Consider the following 23,737-nt stretch of genomic DNA (forward strand, 5'->3'; position numbering starts at 1 on the left):
CTGTTGGTCAGAAGCTGACTCAGCTGACTGAGATATCAGCTGAAAGTTGGGGGTCTGATCCAATTCATGCCCCAGCAAAGCAGTGACATAAACAAGGTGGGGAAAAGGGAGGTAAGAAAGAGCCTGTTTCTTTGCTTACCTCTAGCATGGAACGGGCAGAAATAGTTCTGACTTCCCCACTGTGAGAAGAGAAAGAGCTTGTTTCTCTCCTTTTCTTTCCACCCCCAACCTAACGATTTGAACAGGGGATACCAGTGGGACTTCTGCCCTGCCCTGAGGTTTCCTGAATCTCAGCTGGTCTGAGAGGCAGCAAAGTTTCCAGGACAGGAGCCTGAAAGCCTTCAGTCATTCAAATACTGGTTAAAAATTCATTTCCATGCTCAACCAGGTAGTCTGCTGATTAACCTTTTGAGCGATCCTTGCTCTCTTAACTGGTTAAGTAAAATGTCACAGAAACTACAAAATATCGGTCTGGACATCTCAACCCTTAGTGTGCAAGAAGGAGGGGTTATACTAAAGTCAATCTAACAGAGATTAGAAGATCAGGGTGCTCAGTTATTAGGTTTTTCTACTAACAACGCATGTTCTCCCCGTTTCTGGGCTACCCTCTTAATATACAAAACCTTGTATGCCCTTTGGAGGCACGTTTGTTAAAAAGAGCATTTCTATTAGCTCGCCTAAACATCTTTAACTTCAATATCACTAAAGAGAGATCTTTGAAGATCCCTTCTCAGGAGAGACACTGTGTGCATGGGTATAATAGCCCTGACACGTTAATACCACATACTCTTGGAATGTCCTAAGTTTGCTCTATATCATTGCCCTTTATCAACCTCACCTACCTCACAAGTTTGTTGTGAGGGTAAAATGGAAAAGAGAATGATGCTGCACCTCTTTGGATCCCGACTGGAGCAGGGTGGGATGGGGAGAGGGGTATAAATACAGTAAATAACGTAATAAAGGACATACCCAGTAGCATAGATCCACCTGGAAAATGGAACCATCCATGCCACCACAAAACATGAAATATTCAGTGAGGTCAAGGGTCACGGACATAATACCCACATCGAAGACCACAGACAAGAGAAGGTCCCCAGAGGAGATGTCCCAAAGCTAAGGAAGGAAAACAGGACAAAAAGGATTAGCCAAGCATTTTCAGCTAGGGAAATCCCGCCCTCCACCACAGCAGCCGCAGAGACACCGCATCGCAGGGGTGTTTTCTATGCAGTCTGTTCAACTGTTACCGAAAGATGCTGAAAAGGAACTGAAAACCAAAGGTTAGTTATTGTTACTGGGCAGAAATCAAAACCACAGCGTAAATTTGTACACAGCTAGAACCCCCACCCCAGGTACTTTGGCCTGGTTACACACACTGGCGTGTTATTCACCTTGCAAGCTTGTTGTGTGGATGAAAGGGGAAATGAAGAATGATGTGTCCTGTGTTAAGCTTTGCTGCAAGAGAGAACGGGTGAAAAGGGGAATGATAAAAGCACGGGTTTTGAGCAAACTGAAACGTGGGAGCTTACACCCTCCGTGTGTTTTGTTCCACGAACTACTGATCTCTTTGGCTCATTGCCAAGGAGATCCAGTGGCAGCCTACCCTGCAGGGATCTCGTAAGGGTGACTGGTGCGGATGCTGCTTTTTGAGCACAGAGGAGGTCTGCAGGTAGGCAAAGGGCCTGGCCCGTGAGCCAATGAGGCCAGGCAAAGAGGGAGGGGTCCCACTCAGGACCCCCCAACTATGCAGAAAAACACGACAAAAGAGAAATACCTGCCTGATGAGGCCTCAGAATGCTCCAGGACAGAGACGCACAGATATGCATGTGCATGTGTAGCTGGCCTTGGGGGAGGGGGTGGAATTTGGAAAATTTGGAGGAACAGTGTAAAATCTCCTCATTTTTAACCCCTTTAGAATAGTAAAATCCTTCTAAAGGCAAAGTCTTTCACGTTTGAAGTAGCCAATGAGCATTTTCCAACAAAAATGTGGAGTCCCACAAGGAGCAGTCCTCTCTCCTATTTTATTCAACATCTTTATGCGCCCTCTGGCTCAGCTGGTGCAGAGGTTTGGGCTGGGTTGCCACCAATATGCAGATGACACCCAGCTCTTTCTCCTGATGGATGGCCACCCTGACTCCCCTCCCAGAACCCTTAGCCAGATGCTTGGAAGCAGTGACAAAATGGATCAAGCAGAGTCGCCTGAAGCTCAACCCTGCAAAGACGGAGGTCCTGTGGTTGGGTAGGAAGGGACCATGGGAGGAAGCGTGCCTGCCTACCCTGGACGGTGTGTAGCTCTCACCAACACACTGCCAGGAACCTGGGCGTGACCCTGGACGCTTTCCTTACAATGGAGGCCCAGGTCACAAAGGTAGTGTGGCTGGCATTATACCACCTCCGCCAAGCCAAGCTACTAGCGCCCTACCTGGACCCAGAGCACGTAGCCACAGTGATCCACACAACGGTCACCTCTAGGCTGGACTTCTGCAACTCGCTCTACTCAGGCCTAACTTTATCCTTGATCCGGAAACTACAACTGGTGCAGAATGCTGCGGCCAGGATTCTCACTAAAACATCATGGAGATCCCACATCCGGCCGACACTCCAACAACTTGGCTGGGAAGTTGAATTCCGGATCAAGCTTAAGGTTCTGGTAATCACCTTTAAGGTCGTACGCGGTCTGGGCCCAGTGTATTTGAGAGACCGCCTCCCTGCCTATACCCCCAAAAGAGCCCTATGCTCCGCCACCTCCAACTGGCTGCAGATCCCTGACCCCAGAGAAGCACGTCAGTCCTCAACAAGGGCCAGAGCCTTCTCGGTCCTGGCCCCCACCTGGTGGAACGAGCTCCCTGAGGAGATCAGAGCCCTGTCTGAACTTCCACAGTTCCGCAGGGCCTGCAAGAGGGAGCTCCTCCGCCAGGCATTTACTTGAGGCTGACTGACATAGAACAGCTGCTGAACCCCCAGACTGAAAAAAACCAACCCATGAAAGAATCAACCCCCAATGTTACTGTTAATTGTTATTTATAATGTGGTTTATGTTACATACTATTTATGAAAGTTTATGTTACATACTGTTGCTACTGTATATCGTTCCATGCAATTTGTATTATATAATGTTCAATGTAAACCACCCAGAGCAGCAAAGAAATGGGTGGTATAGAAAAATCAATCAATCAATCAATCAAAAAATCAGGGAAATCTGGAAGATCATGCTGCTGATGTACAATAGTTACAAGACTTTTTTTCTTTAAATATAAATGATAGCTGGTAGCCACATGCTGGCAGGGGCTCATGGTAATCGTGCTCCACAGACATCTGTAGAGCCACAGTTTGGCCACCCCTGCTAGAAAGCTTTTAACGGTACATTAAAGAATTGTGTCTTCAGCGTTATAAAGTTTACTTTAATATCCCAACATGCTGCCATTCCCACTTGCAGTGACTCTTGAAGAGTTTCTGTCCAAATAAGACGCTTTCTTTTGTCCGCTAAAAAATCTGTTTTGCACTAGCGGCTTTTACTCTCAACAGCAAAAACTTAAAGGTGTGCAAGCTGTGGCAGCATGGGGCGAGGCAGTCTGCAAGAACCAGGTAAGTGGGCAATGCTTCTTATAGAAAATGAAGACATTTTGTACTTTTAAATTCCATGAACATGGCAAATAGTTCAAATGCACGTGCTGACTAAGTTAAAAATGATGCATCTCATGCTGTTGTAGCACCAAAATAAGATCTGGTTTGCTAGGCAGACAAATATTCAACCCCCCCCCCCCCCCGATTTCCTTTTATTCCTTGGGGGAAAAACTGACTTTTTCTGATAGCTCTGAAATTTCTGGAAAGATACCGTACAGCATGGGACTCGGGGAGGAGAGGAGAGCAACCTAGCAAAGCACCAGAGAGCTTTCTTAACTTTGTTTTACCAATGGGAAACCCCTGAAACATCCTTCAGACTTTGAAAACCCCCAGAAGTGGTGTGTTATAATTCTTCAAATATATTATGGCCAATCTATATGACTAATTTTTATCCCATACTACTTATTCCATATTAAATATCTTATCACTTCTGTTCATAAAAGAATTTTGTAGAGGTCAAACCACCTGCCAAAAAGTACCATCATGTATCAGGCTTCATCAAGTTAATCACGGAAGAGCAGGAGCCTCTGACCCCCAGACCATCCAACCAAAACCCCAAGATGGCAGCGACTGTCCCCAGCCATCCACATAAAGAGATACACCATCTGCTAGTCCACCAGTACCACTCCACACCGGCCCCCTTACCTTGGCGGTTTGGTCTAGGGAGGCCGTGGCAACCCGCGCCATGGGGCCACCAACCCCACAACAGAGGTCTGTGATGGGAAGGCTGTGTCGTGACCACACGTGGCGGGGCTCAGGGCTTTGGCCATGCTCCGCTTGCAGAACGCTACATAGGAGGGGGGGGAGAGAGAGAAGCAGATGAAGGGACTTTGGGTTGATGTGTTTTTTTTTAATTAAAGTAGACACTGCAAGGTGGAGCTGTTGTCAATGACTGCAGTTGAGAATGATGGTGCTATAAAGCCCTCTAGAAGCTACTGTGTAGATTGTAAGACTATGCTGCAGGAAACAAGACTGACCACAGTAGGCTTTGTGCAACCTAGCCAACCCCCAAATAACCTCCTACAAAGGAGTCTGTCCGCTGCACCTCTGTATGATTTGGTTCCCTCTTCCTCCTTCTAATCAACTTCCACGGCCTCCGCATTGCGGTCACATCATTGGCAGCACCGAGACACAGCTGAATTAGCCATCCTTGAAAATACTCTGCACTTGCCTGTTTCCCTGCTAGGTCAGTTAATCACACAGGGATCAGCCTTCTCAGCCCATAACTCTTGCTCCTGCAAAAACTTAAGTCAAGCCTACTCCCCCCCCCAAAAAAAAATAAAAATAAAATAAATATTAGAAGATGAAAGCAGGCTTCAGGTAATTGGGAGGCAATGTTATACTCTGAATGGTCTGGGGGGTGTAGAATATGCAAAAATATTGCTTGTGGTGAAGAGAATGAACATTTTAAGAGCTGGGGAACCAAAGCAATCAAAATTTGAATGACTGCTGCAGCACAACATGAACTGAATATGTACTCTGAATGGAATATGTACACTGGCAGCCAGCGCCACCCAGCGAGCATCACTCGAATCTCACGGCTCTGTCTTGTTCTGCCTCCCCCCCCCCGCCCTCTCCCAGCAGGACAGATGAAGCCTGACGACTGAACAAGGCTGAAGAAGCCCAGCCCCCTCCTTTCCAGCAGCTGCCCACAATCACTTCTGACAGCGGGACGTCCGCAAAAGGGCTTGGGAAGAGTATCTCATTCAGGGGTCCCCAACACGGCACGCAGGGGCACCGTGGCGCTAACAAGCACGTCTTGGGGGTGTGGGCCGGGCCGGGTCGGGCCGGGGCTTTTCCCAGCAAGGCTTCTGCACTAACCCACTGGACATTAGATTGGTTGTGCAGATTTTTTAAAAATACTGCTTTGGTACCAGGTGCCACCACAACAAGAGGACCTGCACTGCAGGAGTAAAGGTAAGCTGTGGCAACTGTTTTGCAGCTATCTCCCTATCCAGCAGCAGCTATTTTGTGGCTGCACCCACCACACTGTGTCAGAATTCCAAAGCTGCTGCAAACTCAGAAAATGTTGGGGACCTGTGGTCTCATTCTCAGGCAGCCAACCTTACAGATTCTCTTCCCAGGTCCTTTAGAACTCTGTAGGGCAAGACCAGCAGGTCAAATTGAGTGGCAAAGCCAACTTGCAGCTATTGAAAATCTTTCAGCGGTGGGGCGAGCCAATCACTACAGCTGGCCCCGGTGAACAACTTGATCGCTGGATTCCAAAGTAGATGACCTTGAAGGGCAGGCCCAAGCACTGTGCATGGTGGCAGTCAAGCTCAGAGAGAACTAGAGGCAGAATAACTTTCCCAGCTGCAAACTGAATCTTTCAGGCCATGGGTAGATGGCTGACTGAAGTCTATAGAAACAAATGGGTGAAATTTGTGGACTAGCGACTTGCATAAACTCAGTTGCAAACACAGGTGTAAAAAGGTGCCAGGCTCACTCATGGAAACCTTGGTTTGTTGGGATTTTTTGAGAGAGAGAGGGAGAGAGAGACTGATTTCCAGTATGAAAGTTAGGGAAGAACACTCAGGAGAACAAAGACGAAGCCATGTTGGATCAGACCAATGGCCCATCCAGTCCAACACCCCATGACACACAATGGCCAGAACTCAGGGGCCCTCCATAACCAAAGCTGTAAAATACACACTGTCCTTATTTAGTTGGCCCGGGTGAAGGTTTTTTTCCAGAACTGTGCCATGCTCCCCTTGCTGGTTTCTCGATGGCAGGGGGTGGCAACATGTGGCTCTCCAGATGTCCATGGAAGTCTGCGCGTGCGCGTTTGTGCCGCCGGCATACCTTCTCCCCGCCCCTCCAGGCCGCAAGGAAATCGGCCGCCGAAGCGGCCGATTAGCTTGCGACCCGGCAAGCTTCTCTTCCCGCCCCCTCCCAAAGCAAGAAACTTGCCGGGCTGCAAGCTGATCGCCCACTTCGGCGGCCGATTTGCTCGCAGCCTGGCAAGCTTCTCGCTGTGGGGGGCGGGGGCGGGAAGAGGGAGCCGCGGCCCAGCGCTGAGGCCTTCGCAGCTGGAACCGGGCCGCGGCCCGGGGACCACTGCTTTATGGGACACAACATTCCTGGCAGAACTGCCTGCAGTGGGACCTCAGGGATTCAGTTTTTTTTTTTTGGGGGGGGGGGGTTGGCTTTTGCTCTTCCCTGACTGCAAACAAAGCAGGACTGGAACAGTAGTGATTTGGCCCTTGCCCCCCCACCCCCCCTCCCCCCTGCACTGGACTGGACTGGACTGGACTGGACTGAAACTGGCAGCTTTTGGAAGCTCCCGAATGGCTCCCCAGACGGGGATTCCGGATGAGAAGCTCCATTCTTTCCAGCTGGCACTGCAAGCTGAAGCGTTATTTAAAAACACACCTTTCTCGCCTAGGCCCCAGGTGACTGATAAATTAGGCACACACCAGAGGTGGCTGGGGTAATCAGGTGTAAACCTAGGTGTGTGTGTGTGTGTTTGTTTAAAGGGAAAGTCTCTCAGGCCCCTTGCAGCAATCAAAAGCCTTAAAACACCCATTTTGTTAATAGCAAACTGTGCTTAAATGCTTCAAGCTGCTCTTGGTGTGCAGTAATTGCCTCTGGGCAGGCAGGAGCAGACAGACACGCGTCGACCCACAAAGGCAGCCTAGCACATAATGTCTCTGCCTAGGGCAGTGGTTCTCCACCTTCCTAATGCAGTTCCTCATGTTGTTGTGGTGACCCCCAACCATAAAATGATGCAAGGGCTCTTTCACAGAAATTAAACCAAAAATGACCAATCGCAGGAAGATCCATTGTTCATGATTGCATATAAATTGGTTTTTTTTCAGGGTTCCTCAGTTCAGTTCTGCCTCTTGTCCTGCCGAGCTGTGCTGCTACTTGAAGCGCCTGTCGGGAGACTGCGCTGCGCTGGAGGCACTGCTGGAGCGGCTGGTGGCCAAGCGCGGGCGTCTGCAGGAGGAGTGGCAACAGTGGCAGCACCCCCCACGGCCAAGCTGCTCACCCTCCTGTGACCCCTGTCCCGACCCCCAGATTGAGAACCACTGGCCTAGGGGAAGGGGCGGGAGGAGAAGGATTCCCCCTCTCCTCTGGTCGCTACCTGCAGAGGTTCCAGGCGATAACCAGGCAGTCCTTGGCTCCAGAGAGGAAGTGGCTACAGTCATCTGTGAAGGCCAGGCAAGAGAGGTCCTGGTAGTGGCGGTTCAGGACGACAAGCAGATTCCCGTTGGAGACCTACAGACAGCATGGGGAAAAAGGAAGGAGAGCCATGAGATTTCTAGGGCAATCTTCTCTGGAAATGTCTGGAGATTTGGGGTTGGAGCCTGGACAGGTCGATGATTGAGGAAAGACCCCAGCAGAGTGCTGTGCTAGAGAGTCCACCTCCCAAAGGGGCCACTCCCTTGAGCGGAATGGATCTCTGCTCTCAGGAGGGCAGCTGCAGTTATAAGAGATTTCCGGGCTCTACCTGGAGGTTCAGTCAGAAGAATTAAAGGGAACCACAGCAATAAGTCATAAATCAGAATAGCTGCTGTAGTTGCTGGGCTTGCTGCAAAAGCGATATTGGGGTGGGAGAATATAAGCTAGAAAAGTTTTGTGTGACCCGCCGTGAGCTGATTTTCAAGAGTGGCAGTCTATAATCCAATAAATAAATAAATATTATGTGAAAACGTACCAATAGGCTGCTCTGCTACAAACCCTGAGCACCATACGTGAAAAGTCCTTGAAGGAGCACTCTCAAAATCTCTGGATCCTGCAGTCTTGTGAACTCGAAGGCAGAAACGTAGAGAGGTAACAATTCTTGCATTTACAGGATGCCAAAGATGTGGCGACAGACCTCCCAGGTATGATTTGTCTGTTTCAAACTTGCTTAATGTCAAAATTGTCAATAAATTGCAATCTTCATTCATAATCGGACTCCGACCTCACGTGAGGCTTTGTAGCAGAGTAGCCTTTTGGTACGTTTTCACATATTATTTATTTATTCATTTATTATTATTTATTAGTCTTGTTTGCTGCTGAAGCTTTGTAGCAGAACAGTCTGCTTGGGTGCTGCACCGCAAGTTTTTTGTAACACACTTTTACATTCTCCTTTCTCTTTTGTCAATACGCTGTTTTGGACGTTTGATAAACATTGTTTAATGGTTGGCTTTTCCCACATTCCATGGCATAGCTTTACAGTAATGTACTATCGCTGTTCTACCTGGAGACTGGCAAGCCCAGCAATTTCCTATCCTTGGAACTTGAGCAAGGAGCAGTACGAGGCATATCGCAAAAGAAGTCATATGTTTACAATGTGCATGCTGACACAAAGAATAAAATGCTTCTTAAATAAGAAGTTACCTTCACTTTTGAGTGTACAGTACTTTGCCTGAGCAAAATAAGGAATCATTCATCTCAGCTGCCATAAAGCCCACCATGCAAAGCAGCAACTCTCTTCAGGGGAAATGATCTGCATGATTTGGAGATCACTTGTAACTTTGGGAGAACTCCAGCCACCATAAGGAGCTTGGCAGCGCTACCAAGACCTGAGAATCTATGTTCCCAGGGTTGGAAATAGCTGCCAGGGCAAGGGGAAACCTGGGCAGGAAGGAATCCTTGTGCAGGCTGGGCACAGTCCTTTCACTGGATCCAGGTGTTATAGCTCTCAGCTAGGGATGCCGCTTCCAGGTGGGTCTTGGAGATTCCCTGGAATTGCAGCTCATCTCCAGACTACAGAGATCAGTTTCTCTGGAGAAAAAGGCTGCTTTGAAGGTAGACCCCGTAGCATCGGACCCAGCCCGCTCCTGCATGAATATCGAAATTCCTTTGCTTGCAACGGCCTTCCTCCAACCCTTTTCTGCCAGGTTGGAGAAGAAATTCTAAGAGGGGGGGAATAGGAGAAGCCAGTGGAGGGAGTGTGGCAGATTCAGCTCTTCCCTCCCACTCCTCTTCCATTGAGTGTGAATTCAACAAGGCCACTGTGGACCAGACTGATGAGCAGAAAGCCACTCTGTCCTTCGGACTCCCCCTTGGGAGTAACCATGAGGTTACTAGTTACCCTGGTGGAGAATGGCTGACACGGAGAAAGAAGTCTCCCAACATGAAACCCCCACAAACCCACGGGCACTCGGACTGTTTGGGGAAGCCAGCCCAAGGCATCCGGGCACAGCTGGCTGGAGCATTTCAAAAAGAAGCCGGGGGGGGGGGAATTAAAGAGATTATTCATTTAATAAGAGAAAAGGGAATATTTTGAATGTTCCAGTCCCCAGTTGGATGAGGAAGGTACAAGAGATGATAATCTAATTAGATCCCCTGGCTAAGCTAATGCAAAATGTGTAGGGATTGGAATACCCCCTTCCCCCATACCTATTACGGTGCTTCTCATGCCATTGGTGTTTTGTCCCCTACTGTATGTTATGAGCCACGTCAATTTGTCTGCGGGTAAAGCAAATGCCGCCTTTTGCTGATCGATACAGGCGGACATGTTGAAACAATCCTCACACTTGGGAAGTTGCCCCTCCCTTCCTGCCCTCCAACTTAAGAGGTTCTCAAAACACAGCAAATGCCAACGATATGGGGACACCCTCCCTCCCTCCACCACACCCCCTCGCATGCAGGACAAGAGGGATGAGTGCAAAGAATCTTCCCTCTACAGCGGCTGGTCTTTGCAGTCGCAGAGAGCTCTGAGGCCTGTCCTCTGGCACGGACCTCTTGCAGGGCAACAGTGTGAGCTGCTACTGCATGAGCTGGGAGCTCACTCTTGGAGGCGCCTCTGGGACTCCGCAATGCAGGATTCCGTCAGCAGTGAAGGGCCAAGTGATTTTTGAAAAAACCAGCCTGGCCTTCCCAGTCTCCTAAAATGGGCTCAGCTTGTGAAGTGCATAGTTCAGGGAGTTGGACTAGATGACCCATGAGGTCCCTCTATTATTCTAAGATTCAAACATTGAGAAAAAACAGGTTTGTGCTTTCAAACACACCTCCACACTGCCAGGATCAGGAAGATTTTGGGTTAAAAAAAAGACATCAAGTCTTTCATCCCTTTCATCCCTAGAGGTCCAGCGATAAGGGTCCGTAAGAAATTTTAGTGGTATCGATGGAATGAGCTCTCGGGAAATCTGTGGACTCTACAAGACCTTTTAGTTTCACAAAGGGCCTGCAAAATGGAGCTCTTCTACCAGGCATTTGGTTGGGGCCAATGAGTAGCTCAGCCTTTCTTAACTTTTTTATACCATTGGGAAACCCTTGAAACATTCTTCAAGCTTCCAGAAACCCCAGAAGTGGTGCAATTGTGCAGAATAGGGTTGGGAAGCTGTGTACATGACGACCCTTCAGGCTCATCACTGGCCATCTTGGGAGGGGAGTCAGCATGACCATATGGTCGTATCACCCAATAAATGTATAGAATATATATAAATCTTTTAAAATTAATTCCTACCCATTTGGGAAACTCTTCCAGGGCCGTTAAGAAACTTAGAGAACCTGGAGTAGCAACACACCAAAAGGGTAAACCACCCCAAAATGTTTATGCGGCTATGTGGTTAAAAATCTAATAAATATTGAATAAATAAATATATTAATGAAACTCTTATGACAATCCAATTAGGCAGGCCACCATTGCTCTCCTGATACTGATGAAGGACTACAGCAGCCTTTTCCAATCTTTTGACCATGGGAGGACCCCTGAAATATTTGTCAGGCTTCAAGGAACCCCTGAAGCAGTGCCAAGCCCCTTCTGAGAAGAGGGTGTGGAAGAAGATGCAGAAGCCAGCCAATCGATCGATAATTTACTGTTTCCATTGTGGAGAAAGAAACTAGGCCTGTAGATCCACAGGGGAAGGGGGAAGGGGGCTCCAGGGATGTCCAGTGATGTTGGTGACCATCCGAATTTCTGGGGAAGGCTGTAGAACCCCTGGGGAGCTCTCGCGTAACCGTAGGAGTCCCTGCAACCCTGGGTGGGAATCCCTGCACTGAGGTTTTACAAGAGCAGCTTGAGGGGCAAGAGGCACATGATTAGGGTACTAACTTCAAAGTTCAGCCTCTCTAGTGCTCAGATGCATCTTGGAGATCCATTCTGCTACCAGAGGTACTTTCTCAGGTTCGAGGAGCCTTCACCTGACATGACAAGCATAAACTAGCCCTTGCACACCCATACCTTAGAAACCTGACTGCTCTGAAAGTTCAGAAAATGTGTAACCAAAGGAACACAAATACAGATACATACTCTTGAACTGTTCACTTGATACAGTCCAAAAGATACAGCCCCACATTAACTCATGGTTACGGCAGCTCTCAGCGATGCCTGCCTGTGATATCTGAAATGATGAACTGCCGTGTGCAAGCAAACGGCTGCTCGGAACCAGAAACCAGAGCCCAGCGTGGGCTTGCAAACCAGAACTTGTGTCCATTTCAGTCTGACCTGACCACTTTCCCTAGAAGCCCAACACCACAAAAAGGAAGCACAAAGGAAAAGGAGAGCCGGTGAATGCTGCCGTCACCTGTGAGTGTGCCTGGAAGCCGAATATGTGCTTGTCTTCTGCACAACCATCAGTCCAAGCCATGGGTCGGATCGTGTTCAAAGGCTATGCTGACTGAAAGGGGTTGTGCCGGTAGAGCAAAGCATCTCCCACTGCGACAGAACTGCAACCCAAAATAACCTCCATCTGCTACAGGATTTTTTTTTGGGGGGGGGGGGAGAAATCAATGCAAATCACCTTTACATCAGTGGAATCCTCCACTGGATCCAAACTGATGGGTTAATTTAATTTTTCACACAAGACAGGGATGCGCCAAACTACAACGGCTTGTGGCAGGAAAGAAATAGATTTGGGTTAACAGAAACTGCTAGAAGAAGAAAGGGGCAGGAGGTAACTCTCATTCCTCTTGTACCACCCAGTATTCTCCTGTTCCTCTGTAGATGTCAAAAGGAAACCGATTTTGCTGGCGTGAATGCACCCGACACAGACCTTTATAAAGGCCTCCACATTTTGACTAGGTTCTGGTCTTAGATTATTCATCTTCCCTTCCCTCATCCTCCAGCTTCAGCATAGAGGGTGGAGAAGGGAAGACTCCCTTCAAGACCAAGCTCTGATGCACAGAAGAAACAGAGGGCTTGGCTAATTGGAGCATAATAGCGCTGGCCGTAATTTTGGATGAAACCAGCAAGACAAGAGGGGAAGGAAGCTTTCTAGTGGCTAAACAAATGATGGTGATGTTGGCCTGGGGGGGGGACCCCAAAACTGCAGTGACTTGGGCTACGGCAGGTGCCCAGCCACCTTCATCTTAGGTGGAGCCTCACATGCAGAAGAATAAATGAGGCAGCAGAATAGACTGTGTGGGTTCAAACTACAAGGGGAAGCTCCTAGCCTTTGCATTAAAAAAGCTCCCTGCAAAGAGGAAGACAAGTGCTGCAAGGGGAAATGGCTCATCTTTTCTCTTTGCTTGATATGCTGGTTTTCTTCCGGCAAATAATGTTTAGCATGGGGCAGTGGGAAACACCCCAAATATGCAATGCCCCACCTGCACACCACTAGACACTTCATGCCCTCACTTGTCCCAATAAGGTTTCCTGCCACTCTATGGCAGGCATGCCCAATCTCATCAGATCGACCCTGGCTGGTATTTGCATGGGAGACCTCCAAGGGACACTAGGGTCATGACATAGAGGCAGGCAAGGGCAAACCACATCTGAACATCTCTTGCCTGGCTGCCACTACAATCCTTGGATCGCCTGGCTAGGAGATTGTATACTGTCCTGTCGCCTCCTCTGGCTCCATGGCATGAAGGAGGGAGCCTGCCTAGGGGGGTTTATCTGGTATTTTTCCACATAGTCCACTGCCTCCCTCCACCCCTCCCTGCTTCCTGGGTTCTCTGGCCCCTTGGCAGTTTTATTTCGGTTCTGTTATCTTGATGTCTGCACCTGCGTAGTGTCTGATTGGCAAATGGCCGTGCAGGGCTGGCGCTAAGCTTGTGAATGGCTTTCGCTTTACTTTCACCTTGAAGATAAAAAGGCTTTCCCCTGGAAATGGGTTTTGGCAAACAAAACTTAAGCGAAGGGGGGCACGGGGTAAAACCGATGTGTGTCCTGACTTTGCCACTAAGCCTTGTCTTTAGCGATGTTTTTCTGGTTTTGCCGAAAGTCCATTTTTGCTTAAAGGTAAAGGTAAAGGTATCCCCTGTGCAAGCACCGAGTCATGTCTGACCCTTGGGGTGACGCCCTCTAGCGTTTTCTTGGCAGACTCAATACGGGGTGGTTTGCCAGTGCCTTCCCCAGTCATCACCGTTTACCCCCCAGCAAGCTGGGTACTCATTTTACCGACCTCGGAAGGATGGAAGGCTGAGTCAACCTCGAGCCGGCTGCTGGGATTGAACTCCCAACCTCATGGGCAGACAGATTCAGACAGCATATCGCTGCCTTACCACTCTGCGCCACAAGAGGCTCTTCCATTTTTGCTTACTGTGGACCAAATAAGCAGCTTATGGGTTTTTCCAAAGAACTGCCTCTCTGTTTCACATCTTTTGGATGTGCATTGCGGGGTTGGGACACATGCAAAATATATTAATGCAGTCCAAAAGGAAAAACAGTTCATGGGGGATAAACCTCCACAACTTCTCTTGCACGATAGGCAGTAAAACCCTCAAAAATGACAGCAGATGGAGGACATCTACTCAGTTTGACCGTCAACCCAAAACAAAGCATTTCCAAATCTTCTCTAAGAGAATTGGAAAACAACAGGCATCAATGAGAAGAGTGCTCCTGCCCTCTTGTGGCACACCTAAAATCTAAAATTCAATAGAGAAGGGGGGAAATCCTGTAAAAACAGGGTCCCCATGCCTCTCCTGGTGCCGGCCAAGTGGGAGGGCTAGGTGAGGTGCTTGCCCAGCAGGATTTCTGACTGAAAGGCATCCCGTTAAACAGAGCATCTGCTTGAAATGGCAAAGAAATGACTGTTAGTTATATATAACCTGGCACTCCATGACATTTTGAGGTTGGCTCCATCTCCTATGGTAGCCATTTTGGGAGTGCTCCCTTTGGCAGAATTCCAAAGGTACACATGGGCTCAAGAAAGATTGGGGATCCCTGTTGTAAGGGTTAGCCCAGGGGTGGTGGTGGGGAAAAGTTTAGTACAAAAATTACCAACAAGGCTATACACCAGGGGTAGTCAAACTGCGGCCCTCCAGATGTCCGTGGACTACAATTCCCAGGAGCCCCTGCCAGCGAATGCTGGCAGGGGGCTCCTGGGAATTGTAGTCCATGGACATCTGGAGGGCCGCAGTTTGACTACCCCTGCTATACACAGTGCTAGGAAATGATGTATTTAATGGGGGGAGGGGGGCATTCAGAACTTCATAGCCAAAATGGGGACAGCTGGGATTTGTGCACAAATGGCACCAGAAGCCAGAGGTGGAGCCTTTATTTATTTATTTATTTATTTATTTGACTTCTAGATGTAGTTGGGTCGGTTGGACTCAACCAAATGCCTGGTGGAGGAGCTCCCTTTTGCAGGCCCTGCAGAATTGTGGGAGTTCAGGCAGGACCCTGATCTCTTCAGGGAGCTGGTTCTACCAGGTGGGGCCCAGGGAAGGCTCTGGCCGTTGTTGAGGTCTGATGTGCTTCACTGGGGCCAGGGATCACCAGCCAGTTGGCGTTGGGGGAGCATAAGGCTCTTCTGGGGATATAGGCTGAGAAAGACTGCCTCTCAAGTACACTGGGCCCAGACTGCTTATGGCCTTGAAGGTGATTACCAAAGCCTTAAGCTTCACCCGGAATTCTACTAGGAGCCAGCTGAGGATAGGCTGGATGTGGGATCTCCATGGTGTATTTGTGAGGATCCTGGCCATGACATTCTGAACCAGTAGCAGTTTCCTGAACAAGGATAAAGGCAGGCCTACAGAAGTCTAGTCAAGGGGTGACTGTCGCATGGATCACTGAGGCTAGGTGTTCTGGGGCCAAGTAGGGTGCTAGTAGCTTGGCTTGGCGTAGATGGTAGAAGGCCTACCATGGTACTTTCGCAACCTGTGCCTCCATGGAGAGGAAGGCATTGAAGATCACACCCAGGTTTATGGTGGAGTGAGCTACTGATAGTTGCACTCCTTCCAGGTTGGGTAAGCGTGCTTCCTCACTTGGTTCCTTCCTACCGAGCCACAGGACCTCTGTCTTTGAAGGGTTAAGCTTCAGATGACTCTGCTTGAGCCAACTCATCACTGATTTCAGGTATCTGGCTAAGGATTCTAGGGGAGAATCAGGCCAATTGTCCATCAGCAGAAAGTTGGATGTCATCTGCGTATTGGTGACATCCCAACCCAAACCCCTGCACTAGCTGAGCAAGAGGGCGCATGAAGATGTTAAATAAGATAGGAGAGAGGACTGCTCCCTGTGGGACGTCACAAGTGAGCTGATGATGGCTAGATGCCTTCTCTCCTATTGCTACCCTCTGTCCCCAACCCCGGAGAAAGGAGATCATCCATTTGAGGCAGTGAACTAAAAGCTCATGATCGACTGTGCTGTTGCTGAGAGGTCTAGTAATATAAGCAGAACTGACCTCCCTTGGTCAAGCTGGCGACGGAGGTCATCCATCAGGGCGACTAGCACTGTCTCTCCCCCATGGCCAGGCCGGAAGCCCGAATGGGATGGGTCAAGGGCAGACGTTTCCTCCAGGAATGCTGATATTGGGTTCACGGCAGCCCTTTCAATCTACTTCCCCAGAAACGCTAAGTGCGAGACAGGTTGGTAGCTGCCAGGCTCCCACAGGTCTAGAGATGTTTGTTTCAACACCAATGCTTCTTTTAGCCCCTCCAGGAATTCTCCCATTGAAAGGGAGAGAATGATTATTTCCTGTAAGGGGGGGGGGACCTCAAATTCCACACATCTTTCCTCTCTAAAAAAAACTGCTCCCAACAAGGTATGTCTGAGATCTGTGAATTGTATGCCTACTCCCAAATAAACCTGTTCTCAAACTGCTTTTGCCTGAAGTGCTATTTTTATGTCTAGATTTCTTTTTAATTGGAGCACCCATGACATCACTGCGCATCTGGTGGAGATGCAGGGGTTAAAAGTTCTTCATTTAGGTAGGAAAAACTATATGCATCACTATAAGATGGGCGAGGCTTGCCTTGGCAGTAGTACGTGTGAAAATGATCTTAGTAGAGCAGAAACTGAGCATGAGTCAGCAGTGTGACTCGGTAGCTAAAAAGGCAAATAGGGTTTTGGGTTGTATTAAAGGAGAGCCTCTTGTGGCGCAGAGTGGTAAGGCATCAGACATGCAGTCTGAAGCTCTGCCCATGAGGCTGGGAGTTCAATCCCAGCAGCCAGCTCAAGGTTGACTCAGCCTTCCATCCTTCCGAGGTCGGTAAAATGAGTATCCAGCTTGCTGGGGGGTAAACGGTAATGACTGGGGAAGGCACTGGCAAACCACCCCGTATTGAGTCTGCCAAGAAAACGCTAGAGGGCGTCACCCCAAGGGTCAAACATGACCCAGTGCTTGCACAGGGGATACCTTTACCTTTAAAGGAAGTATACTGACCAGATCACGTGAGGGAATGTTACCGATTTGCTCCGTTCTGGTAAGACCTGACTTGGAGTACTATGTTTAGTTTTGGGCGCCACAACTGAAGAAAGATGTAGAGAAACTGGAGCATGTCCAGAGGGCTACAAAAATGGTGAGGGGTTTGGAGACCAAGTCGTATGAGGAAAGGTTGAGGGAGCTTCGTCTATTTAGCCTGGAGAGAAGACTACTAAGAGGTGATAGAATAATAGAATAACAGAGTTGGAAGGGACCTCCTGGGTCATCTAATCCAACCTCCCCACATGGCAGGACACTCACAACTTTATTGCTCATCCTTCACAGAATCAGCCTCTCTGTCAGGTGGCTAAAAATTCCAAAGATGGAGAACCCACCACCCCCTGAGGAAGCCTGTTCCACTGAGAAACTGCTCTGACTGTCAGGAACTTCTGCCAGATGTTTAGACGGAATTTCTTTTGAATTAATTTCGTCCCAATCGTTCTGGTCTGTCCCTCTGGGGCAAGAGAGACCAATTCTGCTCCATCCTCTATATGGCAGCCTTTTAAATACTTGAAGATGTTTATCAGATCCCCTCTCAGTCGCTTCCTCACCAGGCTAAACAGACCAAGCTCTCCCAATAGGATAGTCATGGTCAAGTACCTGAAGGGCTGTCACATAGAGCAGTGGTCCCCAACCCCCGGTCCGGGGACCGGTACTGGTCAATGGATCAGTCGGTAACAGGCCGCGGCTCCTCCTCATCCTCGTCAGGGGCTGCCCTGCCACTACGCCGCTGGCTCACTTTTGGTGCTCTCCGGCGGCCGCCATGGCTGGGGCTCCCCCTCAGCGTGGCACTGCGCAGCTGGCTGCTGGTAGTGCCCCCCAGTGGGCGGCGGGAAGTCAATGGCACCGGTGAGAAAGCAAGTGGAGCAGGAGCTCAGGCGGTGGCAGCGATGTCCCTCGGCAAAAGACTACCCGCTCCCCGGGCCTGAGTAAAACTGTCAAGCGTTGACCGGTCCCCGGTGATAAAAAGGTTGGGTATCACTGACATAGAGGATGGAGCAGAGTTGTTTTCTGTTGCCTCAGAAGGTCAGACCAATGGGTTGAAATGAATTCAAAAAAACGTTTGGCTTAACATCCAGAAAAAGTTCCTGACAGAATAGTTCCTGATTGGAACAGGGTTCCTCGGAAGGTGGTGAGTTCTCCTCCTTCGGAAGTTTTTAAGCAGAGGCTGGATAGTCATCTGACAGAAATGCTGATTTTATGAAACTAGGCAGATGGTGAGAGGTTGGGCAGGAAGGGATGTGCCAGTGTTTGTCTCTTGTGGCCCTTCCTTGCATACCCAGGGAATTGTGGATCGCCACTGTTGGATGGAAGGTGAATTTCCTCCAGGCTAGGCTGGATTCTGGAGATTTTTGGTGGGGGGATCACTTGGGTATGAAATTGTGGTCACTGTGGGTGGGCAGGTACTTGTGAATTCCTGCATTGTGACGGGGGTTGGACTAGATGACCCTGGAGGCCCCAATCCTATGATTCTGTGTCTGGCAGTTTTGAGGCTCAAATAAAGCAGGAGGCATAGACACTGCCCTACACACACATCTATGGAGCTGCACCACAGTCTTTAAGCTCCTGCAGCCAAGGCAAGCTGTATCCTTTCCCCTATCCCCCAGCCTCAGCTTACCTCCCAGAGGTAGATGCTTTCGGCAATGCCTGCCAGGATGTAGAGGCCATTGGGAGCGGCTGCCAGGCAGGACACCAGTCCTGGGCAGATGATCTTCTGCTGGAGCTGATCCTAAGGACAAAAAGAAAGGATGTGCGGGTGAGGAGAGAACTACCCCTCCCAGGAGCGGTCAGAGGTGAATTATAGATAAATGTCATTTTATCATGTTGATTTTATTGCATTGCAAGGTTGAAGCCTCCCCAAGCCAGCATGCCAGGAGGGACAGGGTACCAACTGAAAGATAAACAGAGTGTGTGAAATTGTTGCCATTTAATTTGTGAAGCACATGTGCACCACACTTTCATTAACCTTGTGCAGCGTTGCACTGGGTTTTGTTTGTGTAGTTCAGTGGCACTTTTAAGACCAACAAGGTTTGATTCAAGGTGTAGGTTTTCGTGTGCAGGCAGACTTCTGATTTATTTATTTGGATTTTTATACCACCTATTCTTTACAGTTCTGGGCGGTTCACTTCCCTCAGACAGTCTGCGGTGCTGGAACAGGGTAAGGAACGAGGACCCGTCACTGGAAGAGATTTCTCTGTCCCACCCCTGGGAGTGCATCTGCCCTTCGCGGCTAATCAAGCTTTGCTCAACCTTCGATTTTCCGCTTCAGACCAGCCCGCCCCCCCCCCCCCTCCATCTATCTAGCTGGCCGGAATGAAACTGCGCTGGTCTCCCAGGCCTCCGCCGCGCGGCTCACCTTCCTCTGGAGCTCCCAGGCGCCCAGCCAGGCCTTGCCCAGCTGCGCCCCCAGCAGATACTCCCCGCCGAGCAGCGCCAACCCTCTGGCGGAGAAGCTCCCTCCGCGGTAGGCGGCCAGGAGCGCCCCGGAGCCCACTTCCCACACCCAGCAGCAGGCGCCGCCGGGAGAGGAGGCCGCGCCGCCCGCTGCAGCCGTCGCCTCGGCAACCGCCACCAGCGCCACCTCCACGGGGCCTCCGGACGCCGCCATCTTGAGCCGCCGCCGCCGCTGAACGCCCCCTCTGCGCACGCGCCGCCGATCGCGCCTCAAAGGGGCGGAACACGCGGGGGCGACAGAGTTGCGGTGAGAGCTCCTAGAGCGGACTTCCGTTGAAGGAATCCCTGCGGCCGTCGCGCCACGTTGGTGCTCTCTCTTCCTGCCACCCTCCCAACGCCGGAAGAAGATATAAGGAGGGAGAGAGAGAGAGGAAAGCCATGAAGACAGTGATCATAGAGAAGAAGAGCGGCACGGACGGAGGTTGCCAACTCTGGGTAGGGAAATGCCTGGAGACTTTGGGGGAGAGCCGGGAGTGGGCGGGATTTGGGGTAGGGAGGGACCTCAGTGGAGTATAATGCCATAGAGTCTAAACCAGGGGTAGTCAAACGGCGGCCCTCCAGATGTCCATGGACTACAGCGAATGCTGGCAGGGGGCTCCTGGGAATTGTAGTCCATGGACATCTGGAGGGCCGCAGTTTGACTACCCCTGGTCCAAACCATCCACTTTCTCCAGGGGAACTGATCTCTTTAGTCTGGAGGTGAGCTGTAATTGTAGGGGATCCCGCCTGTGGACTGGCATCCCTACTGATAGTACAAAGGAAGTAAGCAGACGTTGCTCTATAGGGTGGTATCCTTCAGGCCCCGACTCTTCCAAATAAACACCCCTCTTCATACAAAAATGGGGGAGGACCAATTGTTAGTCCGCAGATAATCCACTGATCTGTACAGAGTTATCCAAACAAGAAGAATACAGATCATTTCATCTGCTTCAGACGTTTCCTTTCTGTTTTAAATTAGACCTTTCTTGATAGAAGAAGCCTCCTGCAGGCTAAGTCTGGAGCTTTTAAAAAAATCCACCTGTTGTTGTCACCATTTCCTCAGAAGCCCCTCCCCAGAGTCCGCCTTTCGGATCAGTGCCTAGCGATCCGCTGGTGGCATGAAGGCAGCAGAGGTCGCCCTGTCTCTGTTTGCTTTTGGATTGCCTCTTTCCCACTTCAGAAAAGAATGCCTGGCTTTCTGGCAGACTCAACTCACTCTCTTGCCAATGACTCCTAGAGTTCAGTGACTCCTAGAGTTTCTTGGGCTACCTCCCCCTCGGCTCCTGGGCCACATCCTTAGTGTGCCCCCCCCACACACACACACACACAAGCACACATTTCTTTCCTGGTCAGATTTGGAGTCGGTGGCAGCTTTAAAACCAACTTAAGTTTTCTTCAAAGTGTGAGCTTTTGTGTGCAGGCACACTTCCTCAGATAAAAAGTTGTGGAATGGAAGTAATCAGGTCATCCTTATAGGCAAAGTGTGAGAGTAAATTGACATGCAGCATAATAAAAATGGTCAACGAATCCCAGAGAGAAATAGGAAAAACGTTTGTTTTTTATTGTACATTTTGTGTACATTAAAGATGTCCACATCAAGAGAATAATGAGAAATCAGTTGCTGACAGCAGCAGAGATTTCCTCATGCAATTCAATCTCAAGTGAATACAAACAAATCCAAATTAGTGGTTTTCCTATGTATCTCTGGAATCTGTTAGCCACTTTCATTATGCTGTATGTTAATTTACTCTCACACTTTATAAGGAGGATGAACATGACATCGTATCTGAGAAAAGCCCTCATTGTAGCTGAGAAAAGCCGTGCAGGGGTGGCCAAACTGTGGCTCTCCAGATGCTCATGGACTACAATTTCCATGAGCCTCTGCCAGCACCAACACCATGCTGGCAGAGGTTCATGGGAATTGTAGTCCATATACATCTGGAGAGCCACAGTTTGGCCACCCCCTTGGAAATTATAAGAATGAAAATTGAACTAGCAAAAATAGAAGTCAGAACTGAAGCTGCAAAAGAGCAACACGTATAATGAGCCAGAATTGAAAAAGAAAAAGGTAGATATTGGAGTTGAAAAAGAATTAGCCAGGATTCAGGCTGAAAGAGAAAAAAAGTCTTACCCGGGATTGAGACAGAAAAAGAATTAGCCAGCAGCCTTTCCAGCCCAGATCCTCCACCCTCCCAATTTTGCTGACATCCTTTTTGAAGTGAGGCCTCCAGAACTACACATAGGACTCCAGGTGGGGTCTGACCCATGTGGTATGCAGCAGGACTATAACATCTTGCCATAATCTGCCTCTTTGAGGCACCTACTCATTCTGCACCCCCCCCCAAAAAAAGCATGAATATTCACATATGGGAGTCTCTGTGTGAGAGAGGTTAGCAAAATATCTGCCAGGCAGGGGATTCAGGTTTTTCTTTGGGGCCTAACAGTTAACAAATGGGAAGGGGTGGGGGAATGTGCTTTTCCCCCAAAACTATTTGTGTAATGCAACACAAACGTACAGACGACTCATGTAAGCATTCAACCAGTCTTTTCCTTCCTGGGAAGACAGGCCTAGTTTTGCATTTAACTACTGAAGCCCGGTCACGAGGACGGCAGCTGAAGCCCTACGATGTGGCCCCTTTCCTACTCTTTGGATTCGCTGGCTGGATGTTTGATTCAGGGCAGGAATCAGCTGACTCCGAGCAAATAAATCCCTGAGTCTTTCTGTTCCATCTTTTTATAGTAGGGTTACGATATTTCAGAAAGTAAGCAAGAGGACGTATTTTACAATCAGTTACTTCAAACAATGGCTCACAATGACAAATCTCAGTAAATACTTCCACCATCGAAACTGAGGTCATGGCTACTAGCTAGTAATATTCCTTGCTGTCCAACCCCAAAAGAGGACATTTTCATCAGTTCTTTTAAGAAGAGCTCCAAAGAGGATGGTCACCCAAAAAAAAAGACAGCAAGGAAGACTCAGCCCTGGCAAACCTGTGACGTCCAAAGTTTAAAATTCTCCCGCAGGATCGCTTTTATGCGCCTGTTTTCAAAAACTGTTCACAGCTCCCGTGGGCTGGCCTTCTTCAATGTGTTCTGGCCACATAGACCTGTTCCTTCCAAATAAGGATGCCAAAATAAACTGGGTGACATTTAGGATGCATTTTGTCTACGATTAATGGTTTTGGGTTGGGAGATACCTGGAGATTTTGGGGATCTAGCTAGGTGCTGGCATGGTTTGGAGAAGGGAGGGCCTTCAAGAGGATGTAATCTCTTCCAAAATGGCCACTGTTTCCTTGGAGTATATGTCGAATGTTCTCCACAGAAGTGCAAAAGCAATACTAATCTCGCTGGACTCTACTATTTTCATACCTCCTTGCTCACTACTAGGAAGTTGATTCTTTGATGTCAATGTCTCCCCCCCCCCCCCCGAATGAACAACAATTGGAGAATTTCCTCTGACATAAAGAGAAAGTCATACGTTCCATGATTTACTACCTTCTATGGTCAGAAAGATTGTTTCTTTCTGGTTTTGTGGAAACCAGATTAAAAGACATTCTTACGTTTTTTGTCTCCAGCGATTTTTGCCTGTTTTTCAACCCCTACCTTTAGAACATTTCTACTTATTCCCACCTGTAAGTTAAAAAGAAACTGGTATAGGCGAAAGACTTTTTCTTCTTTTAAAGTTGCCAGAACAGGGTTTGGATACACAAGCCGTTTTCCAACCAAAAATTTCATCAGTGGCTCACAAATTAATTATTAACATATATTAAAGTGTTCTAGAAGATTATGTGATGTATGTTTTTTCAGCTGTATTTGCTGCATTTCCAAATATCAAAGTGGCCATCAGCTTTCACAATCAATGGGGGAAACTTTGTCAATTTCTATGAATTCTATTCCCTCTGGAAATTGACAGAAAGTGGAGTTTGACTGAAATGCTATCTGGAGTTTGCAACCTTCCATTTGAGGTGGCTTGCCTACCGGGGGGAGGAGGGGAGGATCCCCCAGTTCAACCCCTGATTAAAGGATCTCAAGCATCAGATGCCAAGGAAAGACGCCATTCTCTGCGAGAGAGTTTTGAAAACTGGTGTTTGCCTTCTGTTGTGAATGGTAATCCCCCTGATTGTTGGTTTCTGTTTCCTCACTTTGATAACATTTTT

The 23,737-nt window shown here is 48.9% G+C and overlaps 2 protein-coding genes across 3 annotated transcripts in view; one reads left to right on the forward strand and one right to left on the reverse strand.

Moving 5' to 3' along the window:
- The window catches only part of WDR18 (WD repeat domain 18), a 53,483-nt gene extending 33,574 nt beyond the window's left edge, over positions 1-19,909 (reverse strand). The window contains exons 1-5 of one of the 2 annotated variants that reach the window (XM_077331662.1): positions 19,504-19,798; positions 18,766-18,876; positions 7,709-7,842; positions 4,267-4,408; positions 970-1,113 (exon numbers count right to left, since the gene is read on the reverse strand). In XM_077331662.1, coding sequence (XP_077187777.1) covers positions 970-1,113; positions 4,267-4,408; positions 7,709-7,842; positions 18,766-18,876; positions 19,504-19,755 — 783 coding nt within the window. In that variant the 5' untranslated portion in view covers positions 19,756-19,798. Of the gene's footprint in view, positions 1-969; positions 1,114-4,266; positions 4,409-7,708; positions 7,843-18,765; positions 18,877-19,503 lie in introns of both variants that reach the window. The other variant, XM_077331663.1, reaches the window with a different exon arrangement.
- ARID3A (AT-rich interaction domain 3A) overlaps positions 19,884-23,737 on the forward strand; it is an 81,135-nt gene continuing 77,281 nt past the window's right edge. The window contains exon 1 of the mRNA XM_077331657.1: positions 19,884-20,036. The gene's annotated coding sequence lies outside the window, so the exon portion shown is untranslated. The remainder of the gene's footprint in view (positions 20,037-23,737) is intronic.

This window comes from Paroedura picta, chromosome 4, assembly GCF_049243985.1.
Source record: "Paroedura picta isolate Pp20150507F chromosome 4, Ppicta_v3.0, whole genome shotgun sequence".
Taxonomy (NCBI): domain Eukaryota; kingdom Metazoa; phylum Chordata; class Lepidosauria; order Squamata; family Gekkonidae; genus Paroedura; species Paroedura picta.